General features: G+C 42.4%; 1 protein-coding gene across 4 annotated transcripts in view; it reads left to right on the forward strand.

Annotated features, from left to right (window-relative positions):
- Positions 1 to 27,581, forward strand: part of RP1 (RP1 axonemal microtubule associated) — a 580,110-nt gene that overhangs the window by 516,411 nt on the left and 36,118 nt on the right. For all 4 annotated transcript variants that reach the window (XM_073631609.1, XM_073631611.1, XM_073631610.1 and 1 more), the window contains 4 exons: positions 3,169 to 3,391; positions 16,599 to 16,747; positions 24,960 to 25,035; positions 25,144 to 25,219. In XM_073631609.1, the coding sequence (XP_073487710.1) occupies positions 3,169 to 3,391; positions 16,599 to 16,747; positions 24,960 to 25,035; positions 25,144 to 25,219 (524 nt within the window). The remainder of the gene's footprint in view (positions 1 to 3,168; positions 3,392 to 16,598; positions 16,748 to 24,959; positions 25,036 to 25,143; positions 25,220 to 27,581) is intronic.

The following is a 27,581-nucleotide window of genomic DNA, read 5'->3' on the forward strand; positions in this document are numbered from 1 at the left end:
ATACTTGGGGGAGTACAACTGGGGGGATCTGTAGTGGAGAAGGATCTGGGGGTTTTGGTAGATTATAAGCGCAATAATAGCATGCAATGCCAAGCTGCGGTTTCCAAAGCGGGCAAAATCCTTTCTTGTATTAAGAGAGGTATGGACTCCAGAGAGAGAGATATCATTTTGCCCCTGTACAAAGTATTAGTAAGACCTCATCTGGAATATGCAGTTCAGTTTTGGGCACCAGTTCTCAAAAAGAATATCAGAACTAGAGAAAGTGCAGAGAAGGGCAACCAAATTGATAAGAGGCATGGAGGAACTCATCAATGAGGATAGATTAGCGGAACTGAATTTATTCTCTCTTGAGAAGAGGAGATTAAGGGGGCATATGATCAACATGTACAAATATATAAGGGGTCCATATAGTGAACTTGGTGTTGAGTTATTCATTTTACGGTCAACACAGAGGACAAGGGGGCACTCTTTACGCCTAGAGGAAAAGAGAATTAATCTCCAAATATGGAAAGGTTTCTGCATGGTAAGATCTGTGAAAATGTGGAATGGACTCCCTTCAGAGGTGTTTCTGGCCAGCTCAGTAGATTGCTTTAAGAAAGGCCTGGATTCTTTCCTAAATGTACATAATATTATTGATTACTGACATTTATAGGTAAAGTTGATCCAGGAAAATTCGATTGCCTCTCGTGGATCGGGAAGGAATTTTTTTCCCTGCTGTAGCAAACTGAATCATGCTTTGCTGGGGTTTTTCACCTTTCTCAACTGTGGGTATAGGATTGTGTATATGGGATTGTATGATATTATTTTTTATTTATTTATTTATTTTTATGGTTGAAGTAGATGTGTCTTTTTTCAACCTGACAAAATGCAATAAACTAATTAACAATGTGCAAAAATTACAAAAAAGTGTCCAAGGTGCACAAATAACTGAAAATATTGAAATAAATGTGCAAAATAGCTAAAGTGTCGAAATAGTTCCTCCAATAACGTGAAATAATAATACGTCATACATCCACAAATCACAAAAATGTGGATAAATCCCCCCAAAAAATAAATTATATATATATATATATATATATATATATATATATATATATATATATGAATGATGATGATAAATAATGCTACATAGTGCTCTGAGTGAGTGAATGAAAAAATAGCTTATGCCGTCTTCACAGCCTCCAGGTTTCAATAAGCGTGTTAAAAAGGAAAAGTGTCTATGCGTGTTTCTGGATGTTTCATGAATGACTTCTTTATGTTAAAGTCTCCCAGAACTTTCACCTTAATGATGGAAATAAATAGCATTCAAATAGGATCAGAGATCTCCACTATCCTCCATAGGTAGGCGGATCCTCTGGCATTTCTCCAATGGGTAAAGTAATCTGTTCGATTATCCCAGTGTATTCAAAGGTAATGCCTCAGTGAGATATGGGGGACAAAACAAAGAAGCCTGCTCAGTAATTAGATTTTTCATCCAAGCATAGCTGTAGTACTCCAGTCTATTGCACTCCCTTATCAGTAATTTTGTGATCCTGGAACACACCTGTTTAAGATGCTGGAACATATACTTCAGGCTCCCTGCTGCTGCTCACTTAAAGAAAGCCTCCGTAGCTATAACCTGTGTGAGGAAATTCAATGACAAAATTCAGAATAGATGTACTAAATTGTTGTAACCTGCCAACCCTCTAATGTAAACACACAGCTGAGCTTTTCTACCTATTTGTTAAAAAGTCTGTATATAGCACTACAAAACATACAGTGCACAGTCCACATATCTTGGTCAGGATCCGCCTACCTATGGAGGATAGTGGAGATCTCTGATCCTATTTGAATGCTATTTATTTCCATCATTAAGGTGAGAGTTCTGGGAGACTTTAACATAAAGAAGCCATTCATGAAACATCCAGAAACACGCATAGACACTTTTCCTTTTTAACACGCTTATTGAAACCTGGAGGCTGTGAAGACGGCATAAGCTATTTTTTCATTCACTCACTCAGAGCACTATGTAGCATTATTTATCATCATCATTCATATATATATATATATATATATATATATATATATATATATATATATTTTTTTTTTTTTTTTTTTTTTTTTTTTTGGGGGGGGGGGGGGGGGCGTTTATACACATTTTTGTGATTTGTGGATGTATGACGTATTATTATTTCACGTTATTGGAGTAACTTTTTTGACACTTTAGCTATTTTGCACATTTATTTCAATATTTTCAGTTATTTGTGCATCTTGGACACTTTTTTGTAATTTTTGCACATTGTCACTTTATTGCATTTTGCACATTGACCTCTTTTTGCTGTTTGTTCACTCATTTTCTCCTTTAGGAGACACTTTTTCTTCTTTTTTTAGTGTATACATCCCATTGCAGTGTTTTAAGTGATATTATTATTGTTTTAGTGATATTATTGTATGTGCGAGATCACTTTATTTAACTTTATCAGTTATAGTGTTTGTGATACACTTTTAGATTTTGCTGCATTTGATTTACTATTTATCACTTCTATTCTGCCACTAGTCACATTTTAATTACTCTCAGTAGCGCGAGAGACACATTCACATTTTTATATGTAACTATGCAATTGTGCAACTGGGCCAAAAATTGTTGGTCGAACAGTGCCTGCAGCCAATCAACTGTTCATGTATTCTGAAAACCAGTGCTAGTGGCTGTCAGAATAAAATAATCTGCAGGGGAGATCTGTCCATCCACACTGTTCTTGTGGATGGAGGAATCTACTAGATTAACACAAGAAATCTATTGATGTATGGCCAGCTTTATTTACAAATGACAATAAATCTCTAACATAGAATCTAAAACTTTCTGATACTAGCCAAAATGAAAAAAATTAATTCGGTTGCAGTTCCATCGTAATGAGTTCATAACATATACTGTATGTCCTTAGAGAATTTACCAGCCTTTGCTGGCTACTTGAAAGATACCTTTATTTACTGGCTACTCTAATTTTGAAAATGCATTGGAAATTGTATTGACTTCACATGTTATCTATTATTATACCTGATAAAATTCCCTTCTCTTGATTATTTTCCTCACTGAAACAATTTGTTTGTGAGCAAGTTGTAGACAATATCAATCCAATGTTGTCCTTGGAGCAATACTATATCATATGCTACATGTACATCTTTTCCTAGGTAAACCTCACATATGATTTAGGAGAATTGTTTAAAGTGAGACTGGGCCTTGAGAACTGGCAAGAAGACCTGGGGCGGTTATCCCTGTACCACTTAAAAATGCAGAATACAAGAACCTTGGATACGTTTAACCAGTCAATAAATAAAACACTTCCTCTTTCATTAAGCGGAGACAGATGGATTGAAGTCCCAGTAGAATGGCCTCTAAAAGCCTCCCTTTCTGGTATGTTTTTAGAATAAGCTAATATCTATTTAATTCTAGACTTGGTCTAAAATGCAGAGCTACAAATAACGATGGGGGGGAGATAGAGTTCCTGTAAGATGTGCTTTACGAGTCTGGAGTAACAATTGCAAATGAAGATGTTCCGGAAGTAAAGCTCATGATACATTTAGTTCAACTTTAATACTATATGTGTCTGCCTAGATATCTGTTTAGCTATCTGGTTACTAATGATGGTCGAACACTAAAGACATCAATGGATGGTGGAATATATGCAAGTGATTAACAAATTACAGCCTATTGCACTAACTTTGCTATTTAATGGTGTCAGAAACATTCAGCATTGTTTGAGGATATTTTTCTACATGTAGAAAAAAATATATCTGTTGAAAAGTCCTTCCAGGGTGATGGCAGGGTGAGCAGGGAGTGTGTTTTAGAACCAAGGGTTGGGGTATAGGAAAGGAGAGAGCAAGTGTTGGAAGTGAGAAGGCAAAGGAGGGAGTGCATTAAAACTAAGCATCAGAAGGGAAGGTTGGAAAAAAAAGGACCTGTTTTTTTTTTTTTTTAAAGATCTTGAAAGAAAAGTGGATTTGTCATGGGTGGGAGGCCCAAGGAAGGCAGAGAGCATTATGTACAGATTTGAGCAGATGTGTCTATACTTGTGTTAACCTACACAGTGGAGTTACGAGGGAATTTTCCCAGAGCTTAGTGAATTAGATGAAGCTCCACTGACTTCCATCATCCAATTATCTGCAAGCAAAAATGTGTGCGTTTATTTTTATTTATTTTTTTTGCACATGATTGGGTATTCTTTGCAAAGTGAATTTTCACTACTGGAGAAAATACCTTTGCAAAGTGTAACATCCCTTGCAAAGTGAGCGACTATTTGCCTTTAGTAAACAAACCTTTGTGTCTGAAAGACAGATCCACTCATTATTAGAGATAAAGGAGCCTGTCATTTGTATGCAAACGTTAACCTAGCTAATGAGGATAGTCACTTTAGTGTCTAGCTCATAGGCGTGCGCACAGGGTGTGCCAGGTGTGCCCAGGCACACCCTAATCACAATGTGCAGCACAGATCCCCCTACTGCCCTGGCTCCCCCCTCCTTCCTCTCGCAGTGCTGCCAGCTTCCCAACTCTCCTCTCCCTCCGGCTGTTGCTGTGGGGATGTTTTAGGATGAGTAGGGGAAGGGCTCTGTAAATATGTAACTTACCAGCCCCTTCCCTTTCATCGTGAGTGATCGGTAGTATGTGTTTGAGCTTTGGGGTGCACACCCTAATGCAATAGGCTGCGCACACCTATGGTCTAGCTGCTGAAGTCACTCAGAAAAGTGAGCTGCATATGCAAGTACAGCTCAGTGAATATCTAAAAGGCAAAAAACACTTGGCACTATCTTAATATTATCCCTTTTCCCTTATACCTTTGCTTTTGGATGACTCCTCCAGCTGTCTGGTTCACTGCTTCTTTTCTCGTAAAGGGAAACAATAAGCCAGATTGGCATGGCTATCTTTAAAGTTAAACTCCAGGGGTCAGATGACTCTCCGAAATTATACTATTCATGCCATAAGGTTGATGTCTTTATTATATTTAATTCTCTGCTTGGAACACTGTTGGTCACCTTGATAGATATTTTTGGAACCTGTATTATGATTTTGATGTACTACTTTACTCAATTTTTGGATGTTTCATCCTATCATGTTTTGTCATTGTATATGTTTTTCTTGTCTCTGTCCTTTTTCTAAAAAAAAAAAAAAAAAATGGAACTAAACTCAAAAAGTAAATATTTGCAAAATTATAGGGAACATCCAGAAATGCTAATTGTGCCTAAGCTGTACCCTTGAAAAATGTACCTCTTGTCTGGAATTCCCTCTGCAAAATAACAGGGAACTTCTGGGGTAGGGATGAGCTCCAGGTTCGGTCCACCCACAAGTTCAGACCAAACTTTGGCCGTTTGGGCAGCCATCCAAACTGCTGACTTTTTGCTCCTTCTGGGGAAAGTATGCACCCAATCAATGCCTATACACATGCACCCAGCCCTTAACACCAAATGAGCACTGATTACATATTTTTGTACTAATGGGCCGGTATTTCTTATATGGCTCCACTGCTTTATGGTTACTGATAGAGAAACCACAATAGATAGATGCTGCTGAGATCTACTAATCTGTGGCCACTATCAGCAACCCACTTGTGCTGTGTAATGAAATACCTCAAACAAATAGTGATATTGAGCACAATGACTCAAAGAAAAGTGTAGTCCTGGTCAAAAGTAGCTTTCTAATCGATGACAGCTGCCTTACTAAATAATTTTACCATTGTAATATTTAAATTGTTTATCCTCTCAAATCTGACATTTATAGTTTCTTTTATGGACGCCATTTGAATCACCCACCGGCATATCGCTTGTCTCTGAACTCCAGCTTTATGGTCTCTCAGTTGGTATTCTTAGTTCTGCCATCTCCTGCTATGAAGTTTCACCCCTCCTGTTGTGGCAAGCTGAAAGTCACTTGTTCTCTCCAATTCTCTGTAACGTAAAATAAATGGAAAAATCACCCAAGAGAGACAGGTATACCCGGAACAGATTAGTAGGACCAACCCGTTGTTTACATTTTTGCTTTTCATTAGTAAAATGCGCACAACAAAAGTTTCAGTGTTTGATAAGAGAAAGTGAAGAGAAAAGCAAATTGATTAATAAAGGACATCTATTAGAAGATCTCTTGACTTGCGTCTGAGAGGATATTACATCAAAACGATAAGCAAAGAAAAGCTAGGCACATGATACAAATCAATGTGTGCGGTAGAAACTTTTAATGGAAAACTGTCACTGCTCAGCCTATGAAAGTTTCATAAACCAGGAGATCAACTCTTTCCATTGAGTGGCAGCTGTGAGCTTTGATGAACACTATTGATTTGATATCCATGAAAGTCAAAGCCTCAAGAGTGTTTGTCTTAGGAAGATACACTCACACCTGTCAGTGAGCTTCTCCATACATCACTAATATACAAGCACTGGCTGAACAATGCCAATGCCTTCGGAGTACAACATGTAGCTGACAATCATTCCTTAGTTCCAGTTTATGAGTAAGAATGTTCTTATTTTTTCCTAAAGATCAACTGCACACTGATACATCTCTGATCAGGGATCAGGGACTTAGCCACGAAATTCCCCTGGCCCAATGTAAGATTTTAATGTGTTGTTATTAAATTATTACTGCTGCCAGAAACACCGTATATAATGTGTGAGTGTGAACAGCATAGGGTTTAAGGATTTAAACCTTGTCCCGGCCGGCCCTGCCACCAGCTGTTACTCTGTGTTACCAAACCTACCCTGCACTTCCCTGTGAGGGATGCTGTCTATGAGGAAAAAGCCCAAGTACAGTGCCTTGAAAAAGTATTCATACCCCTTGAAATTTTACACATTTTGTCATGTTACAACCAAAAACATAAATGTATTTTATTGGGATTTTATGTGATAGACCAACACAAAGCGTAACATAATAGTCAAGTGGAAGGAAAATGATAAATGTTTTTCAAAATTTGTTACAAATAAATATGTGAAAAGTGTGGCGTGCATTTGTATTCAGCCCCTTTAGCCTGATACCCCTAACTAAAGTCTAGTGGAACCAATTGCCTTCAGTAGTCACCTAATTAGTAAATAGAGTCCATCTGTGTATGATTTGATCTCAGTATAAATACAGCTGTTCTGTGAAGCCCTCAGAGGTTTGATAGACAACCTTAGTGAACAAACAGCATCATGAAGGCCAGGGAACACACCAAACAGGTCAGGGATAAGGTTGTAGAGAAGTTTAAAGCAGGGTTAGGTTAAAAGAAAATATCCCAAGCTTTGAACATTTCACAGAGCACTGTTCAATCCAACATTCGAAAATGGAAAGAGTATGGCACAACTAAAAACCTACTAAGATATGGCCGTCCACCTAAACTGACAGGCTGGCCAAGGAGAGCAATAATCAGAGAAGCAGCCAAGAGGCCCATGGTAACTCTGGGGGAGCTGCAGATATCCACACCTCAGGTGGGAGAATCTGTCCACAGGACAACTATTAGTCGTACACTCCACAAATCTGGCCTTTATGGAAAAGTGGCAAGAAAAAAGCCATTGTTGAAAGAAAGTGAAAATTTAACTTTTTGGCCTAAAAGCAAAATGCTATGTGCGGCAGAAAACTAACACCGCACATCACCCTAAACACACCATCCCCACTGTGAAACATGGTGTTGTAGGGATGCTGTAGGGATGCTTTTCATAAGCAGGGACAGGGAAGCTGGTCAGAGTTGATGGAAAGATGGACAACCCAAACATACAGCCAGAGTTACAATGGAATGGTTTGATCAAAGCATATCCATGTGTTACAATGGCCCAGTCAAAGTTCAGACCCAAATCCAATTGAGAATCTGTAGCAAGACTTGAAAATTACTGTTCACAGACGCTCTCCATCCAATCTGGCAGAGCTTGAGCAATTTTGCAAAGAAAAATGGGCAGAAATGTCACTCTAGATGTGCAAAGCTGGTAGAGACATCCCCAAAAAAAAATGCAGCTGTAATTGCAATGAAAGGTGGCTCTACAAAGTATTGACTCAGGGGGGCTGAATACAAATGCACGACATACTTTGCAGATATTTATTTGTAAAAAATTTTGAAAACCATTTATCATTTTCCTTCCACTTCACAATTATGTGCAACTTTGTATTGGTCTATAACATAAAATCCCAATAAAATACATTTACGTTTTTGGTTGTAACTTTGCAAAATGTGGAAAATTTCAAGGGGTATTAATACTTTTTCAAGGCACAATAGCTGTTTGTGTAATGTACTGTTTACTGGATTGTTAATTTCTTCTATTCTCTGCTACAATAGAACAGTGGACTACAAACTGCAGTCAGGGGGCAGGATTCAGCCATTGCTTGCCTTTTTCTGGCCCTGATAGCAATGAGGGGACACTATTCCTTCCATTAATACCAATGATGGGCACTATTCCTCCCACTGAAGCTAATGATGGAGCACTATTCCTCCCACTGACTACCATGATGGGGCACTATTCCTCATACTTACTCCAATGATGGGGCACTGTTCCTCCCACTGATGCTAATGATGGGGCACTATTCTTTCCACTGACGATAATAAGGGGACACTATTCCTTCCACTGATGCCAATGATAGAAAACTATTCCTCCCACTGATGCCAATGATGGGGCACTATTCTTTCCACTGACGATAATAAGGGGACACTATTCCTTCCACTGATGCCAATGATAGAAAACTATTCCTCCCACTGATGCCAATGATGGGGCACTATTCTTTCCACTGACGATGATAAGGGGACACTATTCCTTCCACTGATGCCAATGATAGAAAACTATTCCTCCCACTGATGCCAATGACGGGGCCCTATTCCTCCCACTGACACCAGTAATACGGCACTATTACTTCCATCGTCACCAGTGATGGGGTACTATTCTTTCCACTGACATGAATGATGTGGCACTATTCCTCCCTCTCATGCCAATGATGGGGCACTATTCCTCCAACTGATGCCAACAATAGGGCACTATTCTTTACACTATTACACTATTCGCTATTCTTTACACTGACAGCAATGTTGATGATCTATTCCTCCCAAATACGCCAATGATGGGGCTCTATTCCTCACACTGATGAGACAGGATTGGACATTGTTACAAATGCCAGGACATTTTCTACTTCCACTGGCCCTCTAAAGTCTGAAGGATAGTAAACCGGCCCTTTGTTTAGAAAGTTTGGAGACTCCTGCTGTAGAGCCTTAGAGAGATTGCGCGTGTGCTGCCACCTAGTAAACAGCTCAGTATACAATCAAAATATGATTGAGAACAGGCAGGTACATTTATTTTATTGCAAAAGAGACAATGCATGTTTCTTCTGCAATAAAGAGCCCACCTGCTCACAGTGGTTTTTGTTTGACCACTAGATCTGCTTTAACTCCTAAACTAACCCATGATATTGACCCTTACCATTTAACCTACCCACCAACACTTAAGGGTCTATTTATTTATGTTTTTACACAAGATTCATACATTAATTGAATCCAGTTAGCAAAATGTGTGTAAATCTTGGGTGAAAGTTGGGTGAATTTTGTGTGAAAACCTTTATAAACCGACCCCTTAAATGTAACTTTTTCTTAATCCTAAAGGTTAACATTTGACCTTTTAAAGGTTATCTACTAACATCCAATATAACTAAAACAATAACCCTTCATACCTAACCTATTTCTAACTATTATTTTTACTAAACTTAAAGTGGTTGTAAATTCTGAAGGTTTTTTACCTTCATGCATTCTGTGCATGAAGGTGAAAAACCTTCAGTGTGCAGCTCCTCCCTCAGCTCCACCTAAGAGCCCATTCACAAGGGGCAACACGACTTCCAGCGCAACTTTGGGAGGCAACTTGGACACGACTTGAGTATGAATCACAGCACGACTTGGGGCAACCTACAACACAACTTGAAGTCACCTCCAGGACAGGGAACTTTACAAGTGGCCAATCAGAGCTTATTAGCTGTGTGTGAGAAGGAGGGGGCTGGCTGTTTAGTGGAGTAAATTACTTTCTGCTTCTTGTAAAGTTGCCTCAGTATGAACAGTGGTCAGACTTGGAGGCAACTTCCATTGAAATCAATGGGTACAAGTCACTTTCTAGTCGGATTGAAGTAGTACAGGAACCTTTTCTGAAGTCGGAGCGACTGCAGTAGTGTGCATTAAGATGCATCTATTCATTTACATTGATTTTTTCATGTAGTGCGACTTGAGGAGACTAGGGGCGACTTAAAGTCTGATTCAAAGTTGCCCCTGTGTGAATGGGCTCTAATAGTTACCTAAGCCCCATCTCCATCCAGGGATGTGCACAAAAGCTGAGGCTCTCCCATGTCTCTAGCTACTCATTGGCTGAGATGCAGCAACTGGAGCCATTGGCTCCTGCTGCTGTCATACAAAGTCAGTGAGCCAATGAGGAAAGAGAGGGGTGGGGCCAAGCCATGCTCTGTGTCTGAATGGACACACAGAGCAGCACTCAGCTCGGGTGCCCCCATAACAAGCTGCTTGCTGTGGGTTCACTCGGCAGGAGGGAGGGGCCAGGAGAACGCCGGGGAGGGACCCAAGAAGACAAGGATCTTGGCGGCTCTGTGCAAAACCACCGCACAGAGCAGGTAAGTATAACATGCTTGTTATTTTTAAACAAAAAAAAAACTACTTTGATATCACTTTAACAATTAACTTAACTGTACAATGAACTCTCTAGTCCTAAGATTAACCACAACATAAACCTTAACCTACTCCCTAATTCTTACTAAAGGTTCTTACTAACCTTTCTGGTGTGGACTCTGAGACAGTACCATACAGAAATTTGCTAGAATATAAAAGTAAAGAACTGCTGGCTGTTGATTGACTAAAAACAATTAATAAACTAACATCGAAAAATATAATAAAGCACTACAGGTTCCCTTTAATATTATAGGACAATGAACAGTTATATTCAGTAACCATAGTAATGCAGTTTGGCTTTTGCAAGGGTCATCATCACACGTGAAGCTAGCAGTGTTAAAAAAGGTCCCAAGGAAAAATGAGATTTCACTAGAATTCAAGAAATAAAAAGATTAAAAATAATGTAATGAAATCAATTGCCTTCCTGTAATATTATTATGCTGGCTCATGAGACTTGCTGCTGGATCGCGACAAGCATTTTATGAGAATTACAACTACAATTTATGTGATTCACATACACAATCATCACAAACCCCGGATACATTATCTTGGGCTGGTTGAAAAGCATTTTACTCACACATTGGCTCTGTTAGATTATTTCAGTTCCAGTGAAAGTATATGCAACCCCTTTATGATTTTTGTTAAGCACCAATATGCCCAAAAGTATATTTTATCTATACTGTAGGTGGAGGCTGGGTGGCTAAGATATCCCCAGGCCTCCTAAATGGCTTAGATGATCCTAAAACAAGATACAGTATATTGTCAGGTCGGGACTCTGTGCAGGCCAGCCAAGCTCCTCCACCCCAAACTCGCTCATCCATATCTTTATAGACCTTGCTTTGTGCACTGGTCCAAATCATTTAGTGGAGGCAGGATTATGGTGTGGGGTTGTTTTTCAGGGGTTGGGCTTGGCCCCTTAGTTTCAGTGAAGGGAACTCTTAAGGCGTCAGCATACCAAGACATTTTGGACAATTTCTTGCTCCCAACTTTGTGGGAACAGTTTGGGGGTGGCCCCTTCCTGTTCCAACATGACTGTGCACCAGTGCACGAAGCTAGATCCATAAAGACATAGATGAGTGAGTTTGGAGTGAAGGAACTTGACTGGCCTGAACAGAGTCCTGACTTCAACCCAATAGAACACATTTGGGATGAATTAGAGCGGAGACAGTGAGCCAGGCCTTCTCATCCAACATCAGTGCCTGACCTCATAAATGCGCTTCTGGTAGAATGGTCAAACATTCCCATAAACTCACTCCTAAACCTTGTGGACAGCCTTCCCAGAAGAGTTGAAGCTGTTATAGCTGCAAAGGGTGGGCCAACTCAATATTGAACCGTATGGACTAAAACTGGGATGCCAATAAAGTTGATGTGCGTGTAAAGGCAGGCGTCCCAATACTTTTGACAACGATGTATCTGTCCCATAATCCCTGACTTCCACCTGGCAGTTTTCAGTGTTCCTGCACACCTTTGCATGTTCCACCCCCTTTCTGTGAACTCTCAATAAAAGAGTAAATCCGTGGCTTGATTCTCTCTCCATTAGACTGGTATTAACCCTTTCTCTGCCAACCAAGTCTTTCATTTTTCACTTCAGGTGGCTGAGCCTTTGCTATTTTTTACTTTTTTTGCTATTTTTCACTTACAGCTTTAAATTTAGTAAACCATCCCTCCTCCCAGCCCATATATTTTCTGAAAACACAATACCTGTAGAATTAAACGATGGTCCTACAGATTTTTTATGCCCCATGACAGCTATGCAAATGTTTATTAAATCTACATTTTCAATAAAAATACACTAAAACCATTGTTAGCATACACAAATGCAACATTACATTCATTTATTTTTTTAATCTTAAAGTGAAAGGGATTTTTTTAAACTAACAAACATGTTATACTTACATGCTTATTACAATGGTTTTGCACAGAAGCCCTGAACATCCTCTTCTGGGGTCCCCAGGCAGCACTCCTGGCCCTCCTTCCTTCTGAGTGCCCTCATGCAGCCTAAATCCTGAGTGAGACTGTGTGCATCTATTGACATATACAGTGCAGCTTGACCTTGCCACCCCCCATAGGATTTGATTGACAGCAGCAGTAGCCTCCTTGTTTAGTGAGGAGAGAGAGAGAGAGAGAGAGAGAGAGAGAGAGAGAGAGAGAGAGAGAGAGAGCGCAGCACTGTTGCTCTCGGACACAGCACTGGATCAAGATCAGGCTCAGGCAGGGCCGGACTGGGAATAAAAACCAGCCCTGGAAAAAATGTCATACCAGCCCCATAGCATTATTATACCAGCCCAAAATCATAACGTCATTATTTTCTTGCTCATGAAAGGGAAAACCATGCATTTTAAAGCACATTTGAAGAGCGTATTATATATAAATAGACGGATATGAAAGCACATAGGGCTAGGGATATATATATATATATATATATATATATATATATATATATATATATATCATCAAATTCCACTTAAAAGTGATAAAAGTGGAGCAATCATCAAGAGGGACACCTGGGATTCTGGGAATGTGGGGGGACTCTGATGACCAGAGACGACCTTCTGCAGAACGAATACGCTAAGGTAAGGGAGAGTGTCGTACTGATATAAGGGGGAAACCTTTATATCAGTGCCCCCTTACATTATTGTATTCACTCCCCCCTTAAATCAGTGACCCCCCCCCCCAGATTGGCCTGGCGGCACTGTCACTGACCTCCTCTCAGGTGCACCTTGCAGGGATCAGTCAGTTGGCTCCAGCTTGGTGGCTCTGGTTTTCCTATAGTCTCCTCTTCACAGTCCACACAAGTCTGACTTCTCCCATGACCCCCACCTCGGCGGTGCTCCCATTTTTTACCCCTCTCCAGACTCCCTCAGAGACTGCAGACATGATATAAGGACAAGAGATGGTCAGAGTTTGCGGACATGATATAAGAGATGGTTAAAGGCTGCAGGCATAGTACAGGAGATGGTCAGAGGTTGCATACATGATACAGGAGATGTCAGAGGCTGCGGGCATGGTACAGGAGATGTCTGAGGCTGTGAGCATGGTACAGGAGATGTCAAGATGTCAGAGGCTGCGGGCATGGTACAGGAGATGTCAGAGGCTATGGGCATGGTACAGAAGATGTCAAGATGTCAGAGGCTGTGGGCATGGTACAGGAGATGTCAGAGGCTGCCGGCATGGTACAGGAGATGTCAGAGGCTGTGGGCATGGTACAGAAGATGTCAAGATGTCAAAGACTGCGGGCATGGTACAGGAGATGTCAGAGGCTATGGGCATAGTACAGGAGATGTCAAGATGGCAGAGGCTGCAGGCATGGTACAGGAGATGTCAGAGGCTGTGGGCACGGTACAGAAGATGTCAAGATGTCAGAGGCTGCGGGCATGGTACAGGAGATGTCAGAGGCTATGGGCATGGTACAGGAGATGTCAAGATGGCAGAGGCTGCAGGCATGGTACAGGAGATGTCAGAGGCTGTGGGCATGGTACAGATGATGTCAAGATGTCAGAGGCTGCGAGTATGGTACAGGAAATGTCAGAGACTGCAGACATGGTACAAGAGATCAATGCAGCATCACCAGTGCCCATCAAATGCAGCCTCACTGTGTCTGTCAATGCAGCCTCGCTGTGTCCGTCAATGCAGCCTCGCTGTGTCCGTCAATGCAGCCTCGCTGTGCCCATCAATGCAGCCTCACTGTACCCATCATTGCAGCCTCACTGTACCCATCATTGCAGCCTCACTGTACCCATCAATACAGCCTCACTGTACCCATCAATGCAGCCTCACGGTGTCCATCATGGCAGCCTCACTGTGCCCATCAATGCAGCCTCACTGTGCCTACCATTGCAGCCTTACTGTGCCCATCATTGCAGCCTCACTGTACCCATCAATGCAGCCTCACAGTGCCCATCATTGCAGCCTTACCGTGCCCATCATTGCAGCCTTACTGTGCCCATCATTTCAGCCTCACCGTGCCCATCATTGCAGCCTTACCGTGCCCATCATTGCAGCCTTACTGTGTCCATCATTGCAGCCTCACCGTGCCCATAATTGCAGCCTTACTGTGCCCATAATTGCAGCCTCACTGTGCCCATAATCAGAGCCTCACCATGTCCATAATTGCAGCCTTACCATGCCCATAATTGCAGCAATACCGTGCCCATAATCCCAGCCTAACCGTGCCCATAATCGCAGCCTTTCAGTGCCCATAATTGCAGCCTTACAGTGCTCATAATTGCAGCCTCACCATGCCTAAAATTGCAGCCTCACTGTGTCAATAATTGCAGCATTACTGTGCCCATAATTGCAGCCTTACCATGGCCATAATCACAGCCTTACAGTGCCCATAATCACAGCCTTACAGTGCCAATAATCGCAGCCTCACCGTGCCCCTAATCACAGCCTTATTGTGCCCATAATTGCAGTCTTACCATGCCCATAATTGCAGCCTCACCGTGCCCATAATTGCAGCCTCACCGTGCCCATAATTGTAGCCTCACCGTGCCCATAATTGTAGCCTCACTACGGTCAGTGCCTGGATTACACACAGCAGGCATCCCCCGCTGTGTCTCGGAATTCAGTGTGAAAAGTTTGGCTATGCTGTGCTAAAAGTCCCGCCCTCCTCCTAGACCAGCTCGTGTGATAGACAGAGTGTTCTGTCTATCGCACGAGCTGAGGGCGGGACTTTTATCACAGCGCAGCCAAACTTTTCACACTCTGCTCTGACTGCTGTGTGTGACATGTAGTGGAGGAGGAAGGGGAGGAGGGAGGGGAATGCTGCAGGCAGCCAAAGCTTCGCCCAAAGCGGCCCCAGGGCAGGCAGCCTACCGGGAAATGTCACAGTATACCGGTAGTCCGGTATACCCAGTCTGGCCCTGGGCTCAGGTAAGTATTTAGTGGGGACTGGGGTGAGAGAGCTGATAACAGAAGGGGTTTTTTTCCCCTTAAAAATGCATTAAAGCGAAGTTCCGGCGAAAAAAAAAATTTTTTTAATTGATCCTAGCATTATTACTAATTTAATAAAAAAAAGTAGTATGATTGATTTCAGTAAAATATAAATTTCTTACTGCAATAGTCTCTCCCTCCATTTGTGGCCGTTGCCATCATGATTGTGGGCATGTGAAGCCCAATCCAGATCGCTTCCTGGATTAGATTTGGAGAGGTGCATGCTGGGCACCGGCGGCTGTAGTGATTTTTTATCACAGTACTGCCCACAGACTCCTGGGAAATGATGGAAAATGATGTGAGGGAGGAAGTCACGAAGAGCTCCGCGGACCTGGAAGTGGCAGATTACGAAGACTTCATAGCAACAGGGCGTTTAGGGTAAGTATACAAAACAAAATTCCTCCAAATGTTAGTTTATAGGTTAAAAGGAGTCTTAATGCAAAAAAAATGTTTAGGTTGGAACTCCGCTTTAAGGTAAAGAACCTTCTGCCTTTACAAAAACTTTAAAAATGAAACTGTATTAGACTCCAGCACATGGGGTGTATGATTTTACGCAGGAGTGTATTGGTTGCAAGGATGCAGGTGTCTCCTGCCAATGTGACAGCTGCTAGCTGTCAAAGAGAAGATGTTTACAAATGTATCCTCAGCACAAGGCATCTTGCTGCTGATGTTTATATACAGAGTGGGGGTGGGAAGGGGTTAAAGTATATGTAAACACAATCACAAATATTTCTTTTTTATATATATATATATATATATATATATATATAAATCTTTATTTTGTTTCATGCCAGTGGGTATAATCACCTAACAGAAGAAGCTGTTAGGTAATTATACCCACTGCCATGAGCCAAGAAATGTGGTTTAAAGAAGGTTGGAAGTTATCCTAAGACAAAACATCATGGAGGAGGTGTATCATATTTACAACCGATGTACTCTTTATTTTCCTCACTAGCACTCCAGAAAAGTGTTACAATTTTAAAGATATATTAAGCAATGTTTGAAAAAAAAAATGACTGTTACTTGTATTTGTAGCGGCTACATATCACATCACTTTATATTCCACTGGCCTGCTGGAGCAAAAAGACCAACTAAATATTGGTATTTGTGTGCATGGAAAACATGGAGACACAGGACACAGATACCTAAAATGGCAAAGTACGCTAGATGAAAATGGAGATGAGGTAAGCCAGATTACACATGATTTGATGATATTGTAGATATGAGTGTATTCTGTAGTAAACAGAATGTAATAATGTTTATGAGAGACCAATAGTATTACTGATATACCATTCTCTCTGGTTTATGAAAGCAAGTACATCTATTTTAAAAGAGAACAAACATATAGCAACTTAAAGCCATGCTATGCAAATTTGTAACCACAACTAAAAAGTAATCCAAACCTTCTGTATTTCATCTGCTTAACATTAAATTAAAGCGGAACTTCAGTCATTTTTTCAACTTTCCATCTATTAAATCTTCTGCCCTCGTTGTTTTAACTTTGGATAGTAAAACTTTTTTTTCTGCCAGTAAATACCTTATACAGCCCACTTGTCTGTTTCTTGTCTGGTAAAAGCCTAGGCTTATGACATTATGCACAGCTCTCTCACTCTCGTGAGAGTTTGCCAGGAAGGGAGGGGGGATGAGTCATAGAAGGGCCAATCAGAGCTGCAGAGCTGGAGGTGTGCCTTTGTGTGTCTGTGTAAATCAAGGAAGTGAACAGGTAGCATTTTCACCTGCCCACAGTTAAAATGGTTGCAGCCAGATTCAGTGGAGGGAGATTTCTGCAGCATATTTGGCAAGTACAGGATCACAGTATGTATAAAATAATATGCAAAGTGCTTGGAGGGAAGCATCAGAATGGCAAAGATGTTTTTTTATTACAAATTATGTGAGCAGCCTGCAGTTCCACTTTAATGTTCTTCCTTAATTTATTCTACATCTTTATCATATACAAAGATGTTGGATAGCACAGCTAATGCTGTTCTTCAAGCCTACCCTGGATTTGAGAGCTGTGGGTGTCATAGTTGCAAACGCTAGTTGTCAGCTATCCTCTCCACTTGGTCATTCACAGAAGTCTGTGTATTCTGTGAACCTACATGATGTCTCTTAGATCCTTGTCATGTTTTGTGGAAATAGACCGCTTCTTCAAGAACCATGCAAAATGAAAAAAACAGCATAAAAAATGTACAGATGTAGCCAAGTCCCAAGCCTTTCCAGGCCTAATGATGACCTCCAGAGTTAGGGACAGCTGTCATCCTTCTGTGTAGAGGGGGTTACGAGGCATGGAGGGTGCAATGCAAGGTAGATTAATGGGCGCCAGACACTTCTTGAATGCAAAGAGATTTATTTTCTCTTAAACACAACTGTGGAAGAGGGGGTTAGGGCCAGGACACCCTTTTGTAGTTGCAATGTTAATTAGCAGACTCAGAGACTTCTATAGGTAGACAGCCATGCAGGCAGAAGCACCCAGCTGGATGCCACATCTGCATGTGTAGACACGCTGTCTCCTATGGCAACAAATCTTGAACAGTTTCTAACAAAGGTTGTAATAAACTTTTTCACACCCTTCACAATCTCCTTTTTAGACCTTTAGTCAACTGAGCTCCCAGTCTATCACTTAGACCCGCTGATCCACTGCCACTGGATCTCCTGAGCTCTTCCGATCTTCACATTGAGTATCCTCCTAGCTTGGCACTCACAGATACTCCTCAAGTGTCACTACACTGGCCTGCTAAGTCCCTGGCTTGGCACACAAGACTTCTCTGCAAGCATCACTTCCGCTGGCTGACTCCCTGGCTTGATACCTGCTGAACTTTCCCAATTCTTCACCGTCCCCGGTTGGTGAGAATACTGCTCTGGTACTTGCTTCAGCTACTCACAGTGGTCCCTGGTAACAAGGTGGATGGTCCATTAGTGGTGACAGCTTCCCCTCTACCTCTGACCACGACAGGTTTTCCGGTCGGCAGAACTGTCACTTCCGTTTGGACTGCAAGTCGCAGTCCCAACCCTGTGCTGCTCTCTTGCTTCTGGATAGGCTCTCAGACAGCCTAGCAGCCAGATGTCCCCGGGAAATGCCTCAGGTTCTGGCCTAGCAGCCCGGGACAATACAACACACCTCCACCCAGACAGCCATCCAGGTGGCACAGAAACCCAATCACCTGACCTCACCCAAATAAATAGGCTCTCCCAGCAGGCCAAGGGACCCAAGAAAATCCCTGCCCATTGGCTGAGACACCCCATCTGTTCCTAATCTGTCCTTGCAATGCCCTTGTCTTATCTAATGCCACCAGATACCCGGCCATCTAGTGACAAAAGAGAGAAGTGCAGCAATTCCAGAATTAGGGTGGTATCAATGGATCGCCTATCAATTGACCAAGGCAACTATACCTGACAGGTAAATTTACTAGCAACCCTGCCTAAACATCAGGGTGCTACACAGATATCTGACCCCATAACCCTAAAATATGTATATATTGGTACAAACATGGTTAACAGATTCTTGCTGTAGGGATCAACTTACAAAAACAGGAAACAGGTAATAACAAGTCCCAGAAATGTCCCCTGAGGTGAGCATGGGAGCATATATTCACCAAGGAGAACTTAAACCCTCAATCAAAAATCTACCTTGTAGCTAAAAAAAAAATAGAAAAAATAATAGGACAAAAAAGTACTACAAATAAGACCACTCCTAATAGGGCCAGCTTGAATAGTACAGTGTCACCAAGCAGGGATGAGCTTCGAGTTCAAGTCGAGCTCATATTCGACTCGAACATCGGCTGTTCGCCAGTTCGCCGAACAGCGAACAATTTGGGGTGTTCGCAGGAAATTCGAAAGCCGCAGAACACCCTTTAAAAGTCTATGGGAGAAATCAAAAGGCTTATATGCATGGTATTGTCATAAAAAGTGTTTGGGGACATGGGTCCTGCCCCAGGGGACATGTATCAATGCAAAAAGAAGTTTTAAAAATGGCCGTTTTTTCAGGAGCAGTGATTTTAATAATGCTTAAAGTGAAACAATAAATGTGTAATGTTCCTTTAAATTTCATACATGGGGGGTGTCTATAGTATGCCTGTAAAGGGTCGCATGTTTCCCGTGTTTAGAACAGTCTGACAGCAAAATGAAATTTCAAAGGAAAAAAAGTCATTTAAAACTACTCGCGGCTATTAATGAATTGTCGGTCCTACAATACACATAAAAGTTCATTGATAAAAACGGCATGGGATTTCCCCACAGGGGAACCCTGAACCCAAATTTTTTTTTTAAATGGCGTGGGGGTCCCCCTAAATTCCATACTAGGCCCTTCAGGTCTGGAATGGATATTAAGGGGAACCCCGCACCAAAATTAAAAAAAAAAAATGGCATGGGGGTCCCCCTCAAAATTCATACCAGTCCCTTCAGGTCTGGTATGGATTTTAAGGGGAACCCCGTGCCAAAATTTAAAAAAATGGCATGGGGTCCCCCCAAAAATCCATACCAGACCCTTATCCGAGAACGCAACCTGGCAGGCCGCAGGAAAAGAGGGGGGGACGAGAGAGCGCCCCCCTCCTGAACCGTACCAGGCCACATGCCCTCAACATTGGGAGGGTGCTTTGAGGTAGCCCCCCAAAGCACCTTGTCCCCATGTTGATGAGGACAAGGGCCTCATCCCCACAACCCTTGGCCAGTGGTTTTGGGGGTCTGCGGGTGGGGAGCTTATCGGAATCTGGAAGCCCCCTTTAACAAGGGGACCCCCAGATCCCGCCTCCCCCCTGTGTGAAATGGTAATGGGGTCCTTCGGTTTCTTCCTCCATCTTCTTCTTCCTCTGGTTCTTCCTCCGATCCTCTGCTTCTTGCTCTGGTGTTCTCGTCCGGCATCATCCTCCACAGCATCTTCTTCCCCACTTCGTTCCTGGGCCGCTCCGCATCCATGGGAGGCTCCTGCTGTGTGATGCTTCTCTTCTTCTAACACTTCTTATATATCGGAGGGCGGGGCCACCTGGTGACCCTGCCCCCCTCTGACGCACGGGTACTTGACGGGGACTTCCCTATGGTTTTCCCCGTGATGTCAGAGGTGGTTACGTAACGGGTGACCCCGCCCGCCTTTAAAAGTCTATGGGAGAAATCAAAAGTGGGGGGGTGCTCTCTCGTCCCCCCCTCTTTTCATGCAGCCTGCCAGGTTGCATGCTCGGATAAGGGTCTGGTATGGATTTTTGGGGGGACCCCATGCCATTTTTTAAAAAATTTTGGCGCGGGGTTCTCCTTAAAATCCATACCAGACCTGAAGGGTCTGGTATGGATTTTGAGGGGGACCCCCAGGCCATTTTTTTTTTAATTTTGGCGTGGGCTTCCCCTTAATATCCATACCAGACCTGAAGGGCCTGTTATGGAATTTAGGGGGACCCCCATGCCATTTTTAAAAAAATTTTGGTTACAGAGTACAGAACAATAATACCCAAATTATGTAGAACTTTATAATAAAAAAAAACAGGGTAGCAACTTCACAATTTACCATTTACATTGCTGTTTTCCCAAAGCAAGCAGGGTCCTTTTTTTTTTTGCACACAAGAAGGGACAAAAATCAATGTGCCTGGAGTTCTGCCTTATCTGAGCTGAAGTGCTGGAGGTGACGGAATTCACTTTTTATTTAGCATCACTGACATTATAGGGCTAAAGTAACAATGAGTGACGCAGCAGGCATCAAGAGTGTGGAAGTGATGGGACTACTGGTGCCAATCAGTGTGTCACTGATTGGCACCGATAGGCGGTACTGATAGGCGGCACTGATTTGACAGAGGAGGGGGAGTTTATGTGCAGCAGTAAGAGCCGTTCAGTGTATGTGAAACTGTCAGGTAATATAACTGCTTGAAGTGACAAGATCAGCTGTCAAAACGAAGCGGTCATGTCGAGGGGTGGGCGGGAGCCGAGCAGCTATCAAACATCAGCCAATGACTGGGCTGCTTATGAAAGGGGGTGGTGCTACAGAAATGTAGAGGCCCGCCCAGTCATCATCCCATTGACAGGTGTTTGATAGGAGCCCCAAACAACACCGCTTCGTTTTGACAGCCAATCTTCTCACTGCATGTAATTACCTGACAGTTTCACATACACTGAGCACTCTTACAAGCCTTGCTATCTGCTGCATGTGAAACTGTTTTACATGCAGCAGGTTAGAAACAGAGGCAGCCTTTCTGAGCAGCCAGTGAGCCGGGGGATGTGTGGGGGCCGGTGTCTTGCCGAGAAAGTTCCCTCGGCGGATAAGTTCCCCCCCTGTACTGCGCAGGCGCAGCGCCTGCGCAATACGAACTACTATCAGCCGCCGGAGATAGCCGAAGCACAAAATCTACAATCAGCTGTACACGGCGCCTGCACCCTGGGTCCAGGTTCCTTCCCCACCATCCAAGTGGACCTAGAGGGGGAATAAAAAAGAGTCAAGCGAGGCCGTGCCCAAAGCGTGGCGAGCGAAGCGAGCCCACGAGGGGCCCTCTTACAGGCGCCGTGTACAGCTGATTTTCCCCTATTCATCTTCGGCTATTTCCGCCGGATCCTACTGCGCAGGCGCAGCACCTGCGCAGTAGAGGGGGGTCCTTATCCGCCGAGCGGAACTTTCTCGGCAGAACACCGTCATTACTAGGACAAGATCTGTACCACCTCCATGGGCGGTACAGACCGGGATCTCGGAGTCCCCTCCCCCCACTACAGCGAGCAGAGACAGAAATACATCCCTGCTCCCTGTAGATAGGGCTACAACTGGACATGCCAAGACCGGTGGCTGAAGGAATTGGAGGAATAGCAGCCACTGGTCTAACAAACAGGAAATCTCTGCCAAGTAACGGTTTTATTTGAAAGTTGACTGGCTACTGTGAGGAAACTACTGAGCTAAGAAGAAAATGAATGGCATATTCAGTGAAGGTAGGAAATTGTCAAAAAAAAAAAAATGTATAAAAGTTTTTGCCCGGAGTTCTGCTTTTAAGATAAGATAAAAGAACACAGGGAGGAGCTCTTTACTATCCAATCAAAGGCTAAGGCAGGTCCTTGACCAAGTTGTGTTGCTTTACCTGCAGTGCAGAAAAGTGCAGTCAGATAGCTGACTATGCTGTCTCACAGAATAAGTGAAGCTGAAGTCTGGCTGAACAGAATTACAAATCAATTGTGTAGCACCCTCCCAGATAGGCTTCTAGGTTTTGTTAGGCAAATTTATCTCTGTGGTTCCCCTGTAATCAGCAGAGCAGCATGTGATTGCTTTAGGCTGCTCTGGACTCTGTAGGCTGTGCGTTTGATTGTTTCCCTCTGTCTTCTGGAGGCTTCCAGAATGGAGTGGGTGTCAAATGAGCAGCTTGAATGGGGAGTGTCCCAGATAGTGTCTGGGGAAGTACATAAATAGTTCTGAGCCTCAGGGAGCAGGGTTCTTCCCCAGGAGGAGAAGTTCCAGGCCAGAAGGACTGTTGCCCTTCCAGATAGTTCTGCTGAAGATTCTGTTTGTCTCAGCGAGGGGTATCACTGGAGATCCATTCTGGAAAATTCAACGAGGAGACTGTCTGCTTGAGTCTGGAAAGAGGCATCTACTGTAGGTCCCAGGGACACAGTCAGTACAGACCTGATAATAGGGTCCTAGTGACTGGTGATGCTGTTGCCACTGGTGCACTAACATTAAGGCTTGCCTGGCCTGAAACATTGCTGATGGTGCCCCAGTATTGTCCACTTTATGTCCTACTGCTGAAGGGACTGTTCTGAGACGTAGCTGCAGCGGCAAGAGTGTCCTTTCAATGTTGTTCAGTGTTCTGGAGTATCCCACAGCTTCCCTAAGCTCTGTCCAAGTCAATCTGTAATTAACCTTAAAAGGCAACCCTAGACTGTTTTCTGATCTAGAGGAGTGAATGTTGTTATTTGCCTGGTTGCGGCAACACTAGTGGGAAGAGAACCCAGGACATGAATCAGCGGTGGTTCTGGGAGTTAGGGCTATGATTGTTAGATATAGAATTCCTCCCACATGTATTTTAATGTGTATCTAGTTGTTTGTAGATAGTTCTGCTTTAAAATACATCTATTTCCACTTAGCTTCTGGTAGGTTGAAATTAGAATAGTTTCCAAGAAGCTACTCTTTCAATCATACAACAGCTACAAATCCTATTTTAATGACAAAATTATGCACTGACTCATTACCTTGACTATGAAATCTGGCTGGCCAACATGGATAGATTGGATGGCAGGGACATCGCACACTGGTCCCAAAAGTACAAGAGTTCAGATACATGTAGGATTTTAATACTCTTTGGTGCTTATGTGTACTTACAACAACATCTGTTGTTTCCCATAACTAGTCTGTTTTCAACACATAGTTTTGCAGTGCAGAAACATGCCCTCTGATTGGTATTATCAATAAGACTTGAACTGAAATGATTTAAAATTGAATTGAAAGCCTTATTATAAAATTGTCCTGTGCTGCTAATAGAGTGATAAACTACTATCGAAGTATGCCAGCACTCCTCTTTGATTCACACGCTACATAAACAAATATAATGGCCAAATGAATGCAGCGCTACCAGATCCTACCTAATTAAAAAACAAAATTACCAACATATGGTGTAATTCCTAACAACAGTGCATAATTATAAAGTGTTCTAGTGCTTTGGTGTAACAAACATTTCAAGAAACATTTTATGAAGCTGAGGCTACATACAGTTCATAGAGTGCTTACAACAGCTGCATGTGTTAGTGAAGGTAAAAGCTAGTTTGGATCAGCTTGGTCCAAACAAACTATTTAAGGCTTACCAAATCATGGAGTTAGGCTTTAACTTTCTGAAGAACCTTTTTCTCCTCTGCCAAACAACCAGCGTACTGCTTTGGCACACCATGTCAGACATATTAGCATATTTTACATGCATAAACACCTAAATAGCATGTCATTAAACTCTTTCAAACATCTGCTTAATTTTTACGCATTACAAGTGTTGTGTTTCAGATTAAGACATTTACAAAAAGAGGCTAGTCTCATACGCCAAACAAATTTTAAAAATGTAGCACATTTAGCCAAGGCCTAATTTTGCACACTAGGTTATCAAACCTCTCTCCATTCTGGATAAGATAATTTGTTAATTCGTTATCACGACTTCCCACTGAGAAATATATTTAATATTGATTGTATTGAGGTATTTGTTTGCTGCATCTCTTGTTTGAGCCTGTGATTGTATTCTTTCCTCATTAAATAAGATTATAAATGCTCAGAGATCCCCTGCATGGGCAAGAAGCAACTTGCTGTGTATGGCATTGTGAGAGGCAATGTGTGGCAAATGCATTACATTCAATTACTTGTATCTAAAGGTGGGCTTAATTAAAATGTTGTGATGTGAGCCAGACATGCACATGTTCCTCTTGGTATTTAGACTTCACAATCAACATGCTGCTGTTTCTTCACAGTCATTTACAGCTGTATTAGACGCGGTAGAGCTCGGAGAAGTACATCAGACTGACATTTCTATGAGCGGCAGAGATGGTGCGTTTCATTTCCCTTTTATTTTACATAGAAAATAAATTGTGATTATTTACTCGTACTTTAGCAAATAGAATATGTAAATGTAATACCTGTGTAAATACTCTTTAGACTGCAAGCTGCACATCAAAAGGATTCACGTAAAGGAATCTTTGAGGCATGAAGTCTACGTATTTGATGTAAATGAGTAAGTTAAATCTTTTGAACTTCCCTTTATTTTAATAGCTACAGCTTCTAACCAGGCTAGGAGTATTTTAGGGGGAGACTACAGTTTTCCAAGATTTCTTTTATGTGTGATGGTACAAGATATGCATTTTATTATAACACCTAAAGAAAAAGCATCAGTAGGCAGTCCTTAGTTCTCGAGCACCAACAACCAAGTCAAAGGTGCTTTTTGATATTTTTTCATTTTTAATATCCTGAAGAACTTGAAGCCAAGTTATGGGTCTATTAGTAACTGACAAAAATGGCTTCTGGCTTACATTGACTGTATGAAAATATTGATGGGTTTTTATTCACATTATATTAGGAATTTTTCAGTACATTACCCAAGATGTTTCATAGTCATATCAAATGGACTAGGGGACCTATATCAGCCAATGCCTTGTACGCTTTAAATAGCCAAAATGTAAAGAGACTAGACCAGATTCTTAGATTTAGCTGCAATTTAAGTAAGTGGCTGGTTCTTAAGCCTAGTACATACCACTAGCTGGGTTGAACGAAAAAAAACCTGGCGGCCCTCCCACTAGAACACCTAGGTCAGCGCTGTCAGCCATTGGCTAACAGCACTGATCGGGAGCCAGTCGTCAGACCTTTTTCGGTCATGAACCTTCGATATAAGCCGACCGAACAGCCAGCTTTTGTCGTACCGGCTGCCATACAATGCTGGCCAACATTCGGACCATGTGTACTAGGCTTTAGTATAGCTTTAACTGTAATCAAATCTGAGGCACATGCAATTGTATATTTGTTTTAAACATCCAGTTGCTTTAGGCTAGGTTCACATTACTGCAATGTGATCTGTATATTCTATGGGGCCAAATTGCACTGTAAATTGCACCAGAAGAGTACAGAAACCTTTTCCAAAATCTCACCACACGGAGTCACATTGGTTTGGACAGGCACCATGGAAAACAATGAGATTTTCCTTGCCATGCGATTCTATGCAACTGAAATTGCATCTGAAATCACACTAGCATGAACCATGCCTCGGGGTTATTTTTAAAGGAAATAGAAATATCCCTTTCTATGGATCACGAAAACAATATAAAAAGTGACCAAATGTATCTGAGCTTTCACTGCAACAGAAGTAGCACTAGTACTGCTGGACCAAAAGCCTTTGGTAACTTAACATTGCAAAATACCTAATTGTTTTTTGTGCTTATATAATGTTGTCATATAATGCAAGACATAATTAACAGAGAGCCCTTTCTATAGGACCCTCCTGCAGAGGATTAGGTAAGCCTCCCTACAAGCCTTCTAGGGAAGCCTTTCTATAAGGAGGTACCATCTGGGTTCATCAGGAATGCTTGCCCCCCCCCCCGCCCCTCCTTTTCTGGTCAGCCAAGCTGCATGCTCCATTAAGGATCGGGTGTGTATTTTTAAGGGTGAGCCTATGCTTTTTTATTGTTGATTTTTGCACAGGGTCTGCCGGTCGGTACAGCACTTACCCCATCTAGGTGGCGGGTGGCGGCCAGCTGGCATCGGGCAGCTGGCAGCGGCTCCTGCATCCTCTTCTCCGTCATGGCGACTTCTGCCGTGCATCTCCTCCCCTCCTCCTAGACATTCAATAGGATCGCCTGTCCTTTTAGCCAATCGGGTGATGGGTCTCAAGACCCACTTCCTGATTGGCCGGGAGGAGATTCAGTGTTACTAATAGCGAATATTAATTTGCTATTGTAACACATCTGGGTGGGCTCGGTTTGCATTCTCTGTGCTCTGAGCCCACCCTATTTTGAAGCCTATTAGAGTCTCTGGCTCTAATTAGGTGCTTATAAAAACACACCCCATTGGAATTCATGCATCCGATGTCCTGCATAGGGGCCGGACACATAGATAGGTGGGCGGCGCCGTGCGCCCTTAATGGACAGGCCGCTCCTGCTTAAATCCATACCAAGAGAAACATCAATATTGTTGTAGTAGGTTGTATACATCACACAGATGCACCATTTCAGAGCCAGGGCCAGGGCATTCAGAGGCAGATTAATTAACCACAAGCTGCTCAAGCCAATTTTGAAATTTCTCGCATACATGTAAACATCTGCGCTTTTTTCACTAAATAATTACTTAGAATCCCCAAACATGATACCTTTTCTGAAAGCAAGGGCCCAGGAGAAAAAAATTATCATGGTTGCAGTTTTTTTAGTCACATGATATTTGCTCAAATTTGAATTTTAAAGAAACAAAAATACAGTGTAATACCCAATTGTTTGTTAAAATTTAAAATATGATGTTATGCGGAATAAATAGATATCAAGCACGTCACATTTTAAAATTATGTACACCAGTGCAATGGCAACAAGCCACAATACTTAAAAATCTCCAAAGGC

The sequence above is a fragment of the Aquarana catesbeiana genome, linkage group LG05 (genome assembly GCF_042186555.1).
Source record: "Aquarana catesbeiana isolate 2022-GZ linkage group LG05, ASM4218655v1, whole genome shotgun sequence".
Taxonomy (NCBI): Eukaryota; Metazoa; Chordata; class Amphibia; order Anura; family Ranidae; genus Aquarana; species Aquarana catesbeiana.